General features: G+C 40.9%; 1 protein-coding gene across 1 annotated transcript in view; it reads right to left on the reverse strand.

The window, feature by feature from the left end:
• Positions 1-13,486, reverse strand: part of veph1 (ventricular zone expressed PH domain-containing 1) — a 108,193-nt gene that overhangs the window by 50,592 nt on the left and 44,115 nt on the right. Inside the window, exons 6-7 of the mRNA XM_034097449.2 lie at positions 4,631-4,794; positions 358-567 (exon numbers count right to left, since the gene is read on the reverse strand). Of these exons, the coding sequence (XP_033953340.1) occupies positions 358-567; positions 4,631-4,794 (374 nt within the window). The remainder of the gene's footprint in view (positions 1-357; positions 568-4,630; positions 4,795-13,486) is intronic.

The raw sequence follows: 13,486 nt of genomic DNA on the forward strand, positions 1-13,486 counted from the left end.
GGCTTTTAATGTGTGATTGTTTTTGTATTATTTGACTTTAACTTTAACTATATATTTATTTGTTGTTCCATCCTTTTCTTTTCCCTTCACTATATCTGTAAAGCGTCTTTGAACACTTGTAAAAGCGCTAACAAATTAAATCTATTATTATTATTATATCGTGTCGTAAAACTAAACTTTCAAAACACTTTGAGAAGTGGGAAAATGCAAACTGATTTCCAGATTTTAGGATTAATTCTTTCACCTCGTCTCCAAGTCACTACAGTAAACACTTTCGTACCAACTGCAAATCACTGCTGCAAACAGATGCAAACTTTTTTGTGTGTGTGTGTGTTGAGTGAGTGTGTGTGTTTGTACCTCACTGATGATTCCCACGGCACCATGGATTTTGGCTACGTGACCCAGGAGAGCAGGGCACTGTTGACCTAGAATCCTCAGCGTTGGCAGGAAGCTGACCAGTGAGGAGGGGCTGGCCTGAGACACGTTCACCAGCGCTCCCAGCAGGCACTCGGTCAGGGACTGGTCTCCAAGGAAGCTAACAAGAGCGGGAACCTGAGGGCTCAACATCTGGGTAAGATAGAGGGGGATGAAAGTTCTATTCATTACTCTTGATTGAAGACCTGGTAATTTGTTTTTATACTCTGTTGGGGTCATTTCAAACACCAGTCCTAATATACTTTTACATAACACACACATGCAGCTCGGGCTAAGATATTATACCTTTGATAAACATCTCAACTGCATAAACACAGAGTCAAGTGGTCAAATGTATGACGTTCTACATGAGAGCATAGTATATTTGTTTAATTCACGACAGTTCTCAATATATTCTATCAAGTGTATATTAATTTAAAGCCTTTCCAAATGCATATTTTTAAAACCCATAAATCGATGTTGTTGCAGGGGACACTGGGATATGCTTCCTCTTATTTTTAAGGGAGGTGTAGACGTTTATCTGTTAAAAATAGTTTTTCTTCCGGGTCTCAGCAGCAGAAGTTATCCTGTCACTGTTTTGGCATCACCCCTCAATACCTCAATACCAAATACTGGCTCGATTTGAATGAAAGCTGGAGGTGAGGAGATTGACCCTTTGAGAGAGATGAGCGGACTGCTTTCTAATATCAAACAAAAGCTGGAATGTACCAATGTCTGGACAAATGCAGAGAAGTATTTCCTCATTATCTAGACCGGACTGAATCACACTATACATACCATGAATGAATGAGTCACTTGTTCTAAAAAAGTCATTAAAACATCAAACATGTTCTCCTCCTCAGGGAGAATATGCTAAAGTTAGCTCGGAATTTCCGTATCATTGTCATTTTTATTCTTTGTAATACTGCATCATTTCCAGTAATAGGATGCAGGAGGTTTGGAAACAATTGTGAGCAGTTTAGCTGCAGCCATCGCAGAAATATTTGTGTGTGTCTGTGTGCGGGGTGAAGATTAAAATAACTCCAGATGGATGGTTTTGTTTCCGTAGTGCTTAGCATGAGTAGCTGTAACCCCCGTGTTTACTGGCACTTGGTACTTTCCCCCCATTTTGAACACCAGCGCAGTGGCGGCCGGCCCATATGGGCGCCGCCCCACCTCTTCCCACATACAAAATAAAATATATTTAAAAAAAAAAAAAATTATTTTATTTTTATTTTTAATAAACAAGGTAAATATTATATAATTGGTATCAGTAAAATGTATTATCTACAATAAAATCTCGTTTAAAATGGTGTTACGACGATGTCTAAAGTTACTGATAAGTCACATGTTTCCTGCCTGGCCTTGCCCATGTGTCATTACCTTTATATATACAGTCTATGGTCATTACCCTCTCTCGTCTGGGCGGTAAGAAAGGAGCCCTCAACCAGTGCAGCAGCAGCCACTAGCAGCTGACTGTTGCTATCTGTAAACTATGATGCCGAAACATAATTTCAGCCAATCAGCGTCGTCAAATCTGATGATCACCGGGCAACAATGTCAGCGCCCGGTCCAGTCTGTGAGTAGTTTGGACACTAGTGACTCGTATCCGGTGGGGTGACGCAGTACGGCAGTAGTTGATGAGGATGGCTTCATGTGCAGGTGGAGTCCCCGCCCAATTCTGTTCAAGAACTACTCTCCAATCCTTTCGAAAGGAGAAGTTTGGGAGATAAACTGTTGCTTAAAGACCTTGGAACGGACCAACCCGATTTGTATATATCGCAGCAAGCTCGTGAAAAAGACAAAACGTATCAACTAGGCTTCTCACGTAGCTGGTACACCAGAAAGGCATGGCTAGCTGGATGCAAACAGGTAAATGCTGTCTTTTGTTTCCCATGCTTGCTCTTCAAACAGCCGGGGACAGATACGATGTGCCCGTGGACTGTGACGGGGGTAAACGATATGAAGTACAAACCACAGACTGTCTGTGTCATGGCGAATACAGTCGCTGGTTTATTTATGTCTGTAGGCCGTTGTTGTGAGTGTGGACGGTCGGAGCATAACGTTAGCTTAGCCAAGCTCCATTTAGAAAACACGCATTTTAAAAGGTTGTTCGCCTGCCGTCTGCAGACTTGTCAAAGCGTTAATTGATGGTTTTTACTAACCGGTATCAGTATGTTGTTACTTCGGCATCATTTTGAAACGTGTATTACAATTAAATCACGGTCAAATATGTTCATCTTGTTGTAGTTGTAGCCCCCTTGCCAGCGATTCTCTCTCTAGTTTAGCATACTCAGCCCGACTCAGCCTGGTTGTTCCTGGCCTTAGAACCACAATTTTATGGGGCCAGAAAAACTGTGAATTAGGACCCGCTAGCCGGTACTAGGCCAAGTGGAAACGCAACCAAAAACGGGCCCCGCGCGGCTCGGCACGTTTAAAACGAGCTCCGCGCTGCAGTGGAAACCAGCACCAGCAGTCCTAATTTAAGGGGTAATTTCCCCCCCAAACATTTTTTTACTCACTATATCAACAGCCCCACCAAAAATATTTTCCACCAGCCGCCACTGCACCAGCGGCTCTGCCTCAAAATATGCAGGATTCAGGAAATTCCTCCTGAGAAATGTGCACCACACGTTGAGACTGTTTGGCTGCATTTCTTACTACGTGCAGAGGGTATTTAATATATTTCAACATGAGCTTATTACAGGATATGAAGAAGTTTAACGGGAAAAGGTCAGATTTAGCATGATTCATGTTACAAAAACGCCCCACATGTAAGTTGGATTGTGTTTTTTTTTCATCTAACCCCAGTCTGATGTATTGTTACTAACTTATTTATAATATTAGGATGTATTATTGATGGAAGGCTGCTCGGTTAAGGTGTTAACATGCTTTGAGAAAGTAACTGAAAGGCTGACAAAGATATGGCTGAGAACGTTTCTTTTTTTTTAAAAATATGACAAAATATATTTGAATCACTGGTAAAGTAACTTAGGTCCATGTGGTTATATACAAAATAAAAGTCTGCGAAATGACAGAAAAATAAGTTAAAGTGCACCTATCATGCTATCTTTAGGCAATAGCATAGGTCTCAGATATATAAAAATATATAAAAAACATGTGTTTTGCTCAAAATGCCAAACAGATGACCCATTCTATCCATGCCTCATATCCCTCTATTTCACTTCCTGTTTCAAAAGTGCTGATTTGGGGTATAAAGCTTCAAAAAAAATAAAGGAGGGGGCTGAGCTCAAGCGGGACCCGGTAGCTACTGTCTAAACTAAATACTGCCGTGATGAAACGCCATATCATGGATTATCAAGGATTATCTCTGAAACAGTCTGGAGCTCAAAGGCTTTCTCTCTTGCCGGTTATACCACAAGGTGAGTTCCTTTTTATTTCCTGCTTCTTCACACACATGCTCTCCAGTACAGGTTAGCTCTGAGTGTTAGCGATGCTAATGTAAACATGCACCGACCATATTACGTCCAAAACAGTCGGGCATTGTTTCTGATAACATCTTTCTGATATGGCCGTGGGCATAAAGCCAGCCTACATTTCAGATATTACGTCACATCGGACGCAAATCTGGATCAGCTCCGTTGTAGCCCCGTTTTTAGAGATGTGGGTACGGAGGAAAAGAGAGAGGGTTTATTTTCTGACCCTGCGTGAGTTCCCCGACACACCGGGGACACATCTTTATGTATAAAAGACATCAAAAAGTGCATTTTTTATGATAGGTCCCCTTTAAATTTAGTAAAAGGAAAAGGGAACTTCAGGGGTGTGTCTGCCATCTTTGGAGAAAGCCTCTTTAGATAATTGACCTTAACATTGGTTTATCATGCATTTTAATCTACCAGTATATTTATGAATACTGCGATTCATGTTTTAAATCATATTCCCAGTGTTGTGGTTTGTGTTACTGTAGTTCAGCAACTCTCAACACAACTCAGCGTCTCTTGGTAATGTTTGCTACTTCTCTCTCATTTCCATTTTGGAAAATAATAACATGTAATCCCATGGTCCTTTTTTTTGTTTTGTTAATTAGTCTTGGGAGTGGCTGCAACAGTCAACAACACAACAGTGCCTACCGACCATGTTAAGTGAATAATTGGCTTCAGCTGGTATCCTCCAAAGATGGCCGACTTGCTGCTGATGACATCGCATTCCCATTCGCTATTGTAAATCTACACAAACAAACTATGCAGACACTCACGAGTGGATGTTGCTCTGCGACAATTTGAATGAGCCTGATCAAGTGTTGCTGCTCCGGGGACTCCAGCTGTGACATCATTGCAGTCAGGTTGCCTAGGTGACCGTGGATGGTGTCTGGTTGCCGGGGGTAGACTGAGGGTAACACTCGTAACAGCATGTGGTTACCTGTCACAGAGAGAGAGAGAGAGAGAGAGAGAGAGAGAGAGAGAGAGAGAGAGAGAGAGAGAGAGAGAGACAGACACTTCAGTAAGACTTACAGTAAAATACATACAAACAAACATGGACGCCATGTAAGTGAAATAAATATAAGATAAGATAAATTGTACTTTATTGATCCCAAATTGGGACATTTAAATGTGTATTGCGCTGTGTGGTCAGTTCCTTGTGTTATATACCGGCTTGGGGAGTAACGGCTAACATGGGACACAATCAGTAACTGTATTCCCTTACAGTCACTATTACTATAAAATATAATCAGATTACTATTTTTATATTTTTGGATAACTATCAGGATAACAATACATTTTAATTAAGGATCGATACATTATAGGTGGACATATTGCCTGATTTTTCTTTTAGTTTATATTTAGGCTACTTTCAATCCATTTCATTTTCCATTCAAAAATACTGTGAATTTAATTCACGTATTAAACTCAAACCGCATTTATAATTGAAGAAAACACACGTTTGATCCCAAATATCTTGGTTTCTTATTTTCTAAGGTCACATTGTTCTGTTGTCTTACATAACACATTTACAAAAAACAATCAATGCATCGAGAATAATTAAGTTTGTGACGATAAATATGTAACTAGTACAAGACCTGAAAGCCATATTTATTTAAATTGGACCAAAGTCCCATGAAAGTTGATGAAACCTAAGTTTCCTTTTAAAAAACGTGCATATTTGCCATTTTTCCTAAGAACACACATGTCAAGATACAACATCTGTGTTCAGTAAATTAAATTAAACTTTGTGACACTGTGAGGTCCACCGCAGACGGACCACTTTTGGACAAAATGTCCTCTCCATTAAAGGCAGCTCTTTGTGGAATAGCCTCCCAACTGGGACACGGGATTGTCCCACTCTCAATAGTTTTAAAGGTCAACTCAAAGAATGGTTGAGAAACAAACATCCGTGCGATCAAAGCTAAATGCACTTTAACACAGGGGCATCTCCTCTTGCACTTTAGGTAGCTCTTGTATCTTCTCTTGCACTTTATATATCATAAATGCTATAGTGTACTGCCATGTGGTAAATAGTTGTGTGTGCTGCTCTTGCTCTTTCTGCATATCATGTATTCATTTTTGCTATGTTTATAAATGTCAGGTTCTTAAATGTTGTATGTCAGGGACTACGGATGGAAATGAGCTCAAAGCTAAAATCCGGCATGTTTACGTTTTAAAGCATTATTTGTTTTAAATGTTCATCAATATGCATTGTCCCTCTTCAAATAAATGATTAAATGAAATGAAAACACTAACACGAACTTTTTCCTAAGAACACACACGTCAAGATACAACATCTGTGTTCAGTAAATTAAACTTTCTCCATTTGTTGTCGATCTGTCTTCAAAGATGCTGATGCAGAAAAAACTAAAAGTCAGTGCAGACGCCAGTATTCTACATAAAAGCATTTCTAAATCAGCACGCAGCCCAACAAAACCCACGGCATTACCCAACAGCCTTTGACTCACGTAAGAAACATCTTTAAATGATTCACATCCACCAACAAAGACTCTTGTTTTCAGATGGTAGGTTCATTACTGGTGGCATTTCAAGATTTTGAACAATAGCTTTTGGTGTCCTGAAGTGAACCGACGCGAGATTTATTGTCGTCACATTTTGAAGATTAATAGGAAAGTTGTTTATGGTATTCTTTTATGTCAGGGCAGCATGTGGTGTTGATGTGACAGGATGTATTCTAATGATCTGTCAAATGTACAGGACAAATGGGAAAACTAAGTAAAGAAAGACAGTAAACAACAGAATTAGGGAGGGTGTGAGGGTGATTCACGATCCCTTCACGTTGGGAAGTTCTAGAACAAACACCTTGACTTACAATATTGATTAAAAATGGTCGTATTGCTTCCACTAAGAAAAAATTGCCCGTTCCAATGGCTCACACTGCAGCAACAGCATCATAACTTAAAATGACAGCAGCATTGATCGAGGTTTTCTGTAACTGTCCAAGTCTGTTCACATTTTATTTTCCATTAACCAGTCTTTAAACAATGCCAGGGTGAGGGTTAGTCAAAGGTCAGATGTCGGTCAAATCTTACACCCAGGTTGGTAACTGATGTGGAGAGGGGAATGTTTTGGCCAGAAAAGGTGATGTGGGTTATGGGGGATGGCTGGACCTGGTTTGGTGTGCCAACTAAAATAGCCTCTGTTTTGGATCTACACTGAACAAAAATATAAACGCAACACTTTTGTTTTTGCTCCCATTTTTCATGAGATGAACTCAAAGATCTAAAACATTTTCTATATACACAAAATAACCATTTCTCTCAAATATTGTTCACAAATCTGAAAGAATCTGTGATAGTGAGCACTTCTCCTTTGCCGAGATAATCCATCCCACCTCACAGGTGTGGCATATCAAGATGCTGATTAGACAGCATGATTATTGCACAGGTGTGCCTTAGGCTGGCCACAATAAAAGGCCACTCTGAAACGTGCAGTTTTTTTTATTGGGGGGGTCTGGGGGGGTCCGAAAACCAGGCAGTATCTGGTGTGAGGGGTAGGGGTAGGGTTAGGGTAATGTTGTGAATCGAGTGGCCCATGGTGGTGGTGGGGTTTTGGTATGGGCAGGCGTATGGTATGGACGACGAACACAGGCCACTCGATTCACAACATTACCCTACCCCTACCCCTACCCCTACCCCTAACCCTACCCCTCACACCAGATACTGACTGGTTTTCTGACCCCCCCAGCCCCCCCAATAAAGCAAAAATGCACGTTTCAGAGTGGCCTTTTATTGTTGCCAGCCTAAGGCACACCTGTGCAATAATCATGCTGTCTAATCAGCATCTTGATATGCCACACCTGTGAGGTGGGATGGATTATCTCGGCAAAGGAGAAGTGCTCACTATCACAGATTTTTTCAGATTTTTTAACAATATTTGAGAGAAATGGTTATTTTGTGTATATAGAAAATGTTTTAGGTCTTTGAGTTCATCTCATGAAAAATGGGAGCAAAAACAAAAGTGTTGCGTTTATATTTTTGTTCAGTGTATTTAGCTGCAGGATGTTTTGTTGCATCCAAGCCTTTATCTCCTCAATGCAGGTGTTAAAGGATGTTGATGGGAACGGTGATGATGATGGTGACAGTGAGGATGCATGTGGGATAGGGTCCGTCTTCATATATAGCTGCGTGGCTGATGACTCGGCCAAGGGGAAGAGTGTACAGGGTGAACAGAGTGGGCCCGAGGACCGACCCTTGAGGGACACCACAGGTGACAGGGTGTGTCTGGGACCTCGCACCTCCCAAGGAGACGTACTCTGTTCTTCCAGACAGGTAGGACTGGAACCAGCTCAGGGCGGAGTCAGAGAGTCTGATGGTGTAAAGGCGCTGAAGGAGGATGTTATGGTCGACAGTGTCCAATGCTGCAGTCAGATCCAGGAGGATGAGGAGAGATGGGGAACCAGTGTCAGCCGCCATCAGCAGGTTGTGTGTGACCCTGACCAAAGGTTGTTTCAGTGCTGTGGGCGGAATGGAAACCGGACTGGAATTTCTCAAAGATGCCGTTTAGTTGGAGATAGTCCTGAAGCTGGGCGGAAACCACATGTCTAACTGTCTACCAGCATGTCATGCACTCACTGGCTGGGGCACAACAAGTAGTTTGCACAGAATAGGAAAGACAACAGCATTCACCAAACTCAAGACCCATCTCAGCGAGCTCAAAGATCTGGCCCATTTTGGACTCTCTGTCAGCTTGGAAGAGTCTTTGCCAGTCGCAAGAGAATTTGCGCTTCTGCTATATGGAAAAAAGAAAAAGAAAAATGGACTGATGTGCACAAACTTGGATGACCTGAGGTTCACAATTGCATCAGCAACAGATGCAGCCTCTGAAAATCTGCCACCAACAGAGGATGCATTTCAACAACATGTGCAAAGAGCAATGTTTCAGACAGCGATATGGTGTCACAGCCCGAACCCAAACCCTTGTTATGGAGTCCTATTGGCAAGGGGTGGATTGTCAGAGATGGGGCCACTCAACCAGTGCTATTCACAAAACCTCCAGCACCTACAGAAGTGAGAGACATTACTCACTTGTATTGCAAAGATGCAAAGTGTGGAGAGAGTGGAAAGTGCCAGTGCCTCTCTGTTGGCCTGCTGTGCAGAATGTCAAAATGTGTCCCCTAACGTTTCTGAGGAACCTAACATTTAACATTATATTCTAGTATCTATATAATTGACCTTATTATTTGATGATTTGTATACTGTACTTTCAATTAAGGTTCCAGTTTCAATACAACCTGTACTATTTACACCTATGTTTTAGAGGCTTGCAATTTAGAACTAATACACTTTATTTTATTGGGTTACTTTTATTCTGACTATTTGGTGATGTAGTTCAGCCACCTGGTATTTCCCTCTCCAAATATAATGACCACCAGAGTGAGCATTCTTAACTTATAGGCTATTATGCCACTTCTCCTCCATTCGGAGTTTGACTGTCTCAGAGAAGAGGTAGGCCTATGTCTAAATAAATCTCATTTGCAATACCAGTACCAGATATTTCCATACAACTACTGGTTAGTGTTCAATAGCACCCTAGACAATCCAGTAATGGTATATTTTTTAGGGATTTCTGTTTTCTGATAAATGAGAGAAAAGTGATGGAGTCCTATGTTCCTATCATCAAAAAGCACAATTTCCGTCTTAACTAAAGCTAAGTTTACAGGACTATAATTCAGTATTTTTTTTGTTAAATAATTGTGTGACTATTTGGTGATGTAGGACAGCCACCTGGTTCATACCTCAGCAAATCTGAAGAGGAAAAGAGTGATCATTCTCAAGTTATGGGCTTTTTTGTCACCTTCCCCACATTCGGCCTGGTCTAATTTGGCTCTTTTTCAGGGATTGGGGTAGTTCTAAAGAACAACCAAAAAAATAAGTTTTCCCCCAAAACAAAACAAAATGTGACAACAATCAATTTCATTAAAGGGAGACCCTAAAGATAAGAAAACTCATTGTTGTGTTTTGTTTTACCTCGGGTAGGGGTATCTCAAAATCTGACTTCCTGCTAGCTAGACGATAAGCGGAGTAATAACTGTGCATTCGACGATGTTCTTATACAATATACAGAGTCTGGTAGGTCCCTCTCAATATTACCTTAGCTTATCGAGTTATTCTTGATCATCACTAAAATGATCAGTATTCAATGTTTGGGAGCCATTACTGTTTCTACATTTAAAGCCAATCCACACAATATTCATTGAGATGTTTCAGACAGGACTTAAATGGTGAACCTGCTGTAGGAGCCAATTAACTGTGGGTATAAAGGTAGGAACCTATGTGTGTCGGTGAGAGGTTCCGCCGGAAGGCCCATACAGTTTTTGACCACACACGGAGAACACACTCACAAGGAGCACACACACAAGAAGCACACACGGAGAACACGCACACAAACACGGGATTAAAAACAAAGCAAAAGGTATTGTGTAAACCATAAATATCGTGTGGTGAATGAAACAAAGAAACCAGCAAAAAAGGGAAATAAATGGACTATTTCGATCTGGAAACGTTGGTTCTGACTTTTATTCGGCAGCAAACAAGGTGTGCGTCAATTGCACCCACCAGGCGGATCCTCAGAGGCTTAAAGCGTTGGCTTAGCCTCTACACCTACCATATGCTGCTGCTTAATTTATATTCAGTAGCAGCAGAATAGCATCTGCATTGACATCGTGACGTGAAATTACAGTATTTATCATCTTTATTTATCATGAACATCTGCTCAGTAGCTCATGGTGAACTTTTGTCATGTTCAATCAAATCCCAGCAGGATCCTTGATAAACGCTTGCTCACAACAGGTGATTTACAGATATAAATCACTCTAACCACAGGCTTTATTCTGTTAGTGCTCACTGGCACCGATCAGGAGGGTACATACATATTTAGAAAATGATCGCCGGCTCTAACTATGTCCCTTTCTCTTCCTTTCAAGCATAGATTATACCTTTTGAGATCACACACACATCTCCATATCACACAAATCACCGTAGAAAAAGACGAAAGAAAAATAGAGCTGGTGATAAACATTATGTCGTAGTATATTTATAGGTTTGTTCAGGAATGTTAAAAGGCCGGTGGAGACGAGAGTCTGCACAGAAACACACTGAGGAGGATTTATAGAGCGTACTCAGCTAAATGTACAGACAGTCCATGCGAGACAAACACATGCTGTATTATTAATCATGATTGTTTCCTGTATCGTATCACATTGTAAATTAAATTCCCATGCCGTATTGTATCATACTGTATCATCGTTGTTGAAACATAACGTATCGTGTCATGTTGTATCGCACCATATCGTAATGTATCGTCTCTCATCGTACCGTATCATATTGTACATGTATGCTAGCGTACTGTACCTCACCGTATATCATCATATTGCTTCTGATTGTACTGTATCATTTTTAATTGTGTGTTTGCACTTGTTTCTGGCCTTCACCCCTGCATACACCCAGCTCATCATCATGCCTTTTAAATCTCAATAAAATATCCTGCAATTACCTTTGTTTTTTTAGCACACAAAGACGATGAGTTTTTCCCTCCAAAAAACCTGATCACTAACTGATCCGTGAAACATGATGGCTTTAATTTACTGTCCTGTACTCCCGTCAGAATCCCTCCGTTCATACCGAAAAAGCATTCACCAATTCTGGAGAGGCTTAGCTTCGATGGAAATATTACCTGAATACAGTTTCTGGCTATATTTGTACCTCGGAGGACACTAAAATACTGTCAGTCATGGAAAATAAAAAGATTGCCTGTGTAATAGCTGCAGAAGCGCTCCCTTAAATCATTACAAACCATGCCCTATAAAAACAAACGCATTTAGTAAGTTGTCTTTTCTGCCGGAGTACAGTGGTGCTAAGAAGAGATTCATTTCCATGGAGTCGAAGTAAAGACATATTTAGTATGTAAGAAGCTGGAAGCAATGGTTTTCCGGGGACTTATTAAATATTTCTGCATCTCTACGGTACACAAAGAACATTTCTTTAATATCCAGCATTGCACATCTATTGCCAAAAAACACTGAGCTCTAATGCAAGAGAGGATATTGTACGGTTCAAAAATGCAGAGATCAGCAAAAATAATATCCAGAGGGATGTTTCTGGATAGCTTAACAGCTGTAAGCTTCCAACACTCATTTTGTGGACGTATTGTATGTCTGATAGTCGTATATCATACAGGTTCACTCCATGCGAGAGAAGACTTACGCAACAACAAAAGAGACGGAGTCAAATGTCTCCCAGAGAGGTAATATATTTGGGATTCTGCACATTTTTGTGTATAATAAAACCCCCCTACTGCAACCAAGTAAAAATAGTTTAGAGAATTTGGCCCCGTATGAAAGCTCTCTGGATGGGATCCAGTTAGCAGAGTGCAAAAAGACCCATGTTACATTTCACTGCCTGTTCATATGACTCAGAGCGTTTCATGCATGGACATATTTTATATCTAAATCATGAAGTAGAAACCATAACAGCAGACCAGATGTACACACACACACACACACACACACACACACACACACACACACACACACACACACACACACACACACACACACACACACACACACACACACACACACACACACACACACACACACACACACACACACACACACACACACACACACACACACACACACACACACACACACACACACACACACACACACACACACACACACACACACACACACACACACACACACACACACACACGCACACACACACACACCACACCGTTTAAACTCAATGACCATCTTCCCCTTTCACCCAGATAACTTAACCGGTAAACCCCATCTGTGTAAAAGATAAAATGTCGCGTACATACTGAACTTCTTCATTTTATATATAAAGAATAAGAGACCTGACTAAAAAAGAAACATCACTCAGCGCTTCGTACACTAACCGCTGAGTCAGCACACACGAAGTGCAGCTGGACGTGTGCAGGTCACACATCTGCATGCCTGATGTCACCGTATACAGAATGAGATTCCTGGTTGTAAAGTCATCTCAAGAAGTCAAACCTTAAGCAGGGCATTCGTCACTGCTTACGCATTTTCTGAAGAAATTGCTGTTGTCTTAACATCTGAAACTGCAGAGCTGTTTAGGAAGGTTGCCAAAGTGAGGTACAACTCGTACTGAAGTTACTGTACACAGCATGTCCTTTCATTGATGCATTTGTCTTTTTGAGCCATTTGAAAGCATTTCCATAAACTGTCATTTTATCCAGATGACTTTATTGCCTCCAAACTGTTTTTCCTTTTATTATTATATTACGGTGTGCATGCGTAATGGTGCTCTTTTCTAAAACAGAGACTTCTGCCAACTTCAACAAACGCGGGCTTGTTAAGCGACCTGATGCCTTAAAACATGGTTTCAGGGTAAAAACTCAATGCATCTCGTAACACTAAAGGCCTCTTCTCTAGCAGTTAATGAGTAACAGGCTGATTTGAAGGCAAGGTAACTATATAATCCTTAAAAATACACTTTCCTGGGATTTTATCATGTGTTCTATCATAATAAACCCCATTTATCACCTGCACAATGTAACAATCATTAATAATGTACATGCACACACCGAAGTGATTGTGTTACTGGTCTGTCAGA

Source organism: Pseudochaenichthys georgianus, chromosome 13 (assembly GCF_902827115.2).
Source record: "Pseudochaenichthys georgianus chromosome 13, fPseGeo1.2, whole genome shotgun sequence".
NCBI lineage: Eukaryota > Metazoa > Chordata > Actinopteri > Perciformes > Channichthyidae > Pseudochaenichthys > Pseudochaenichthys georgianus.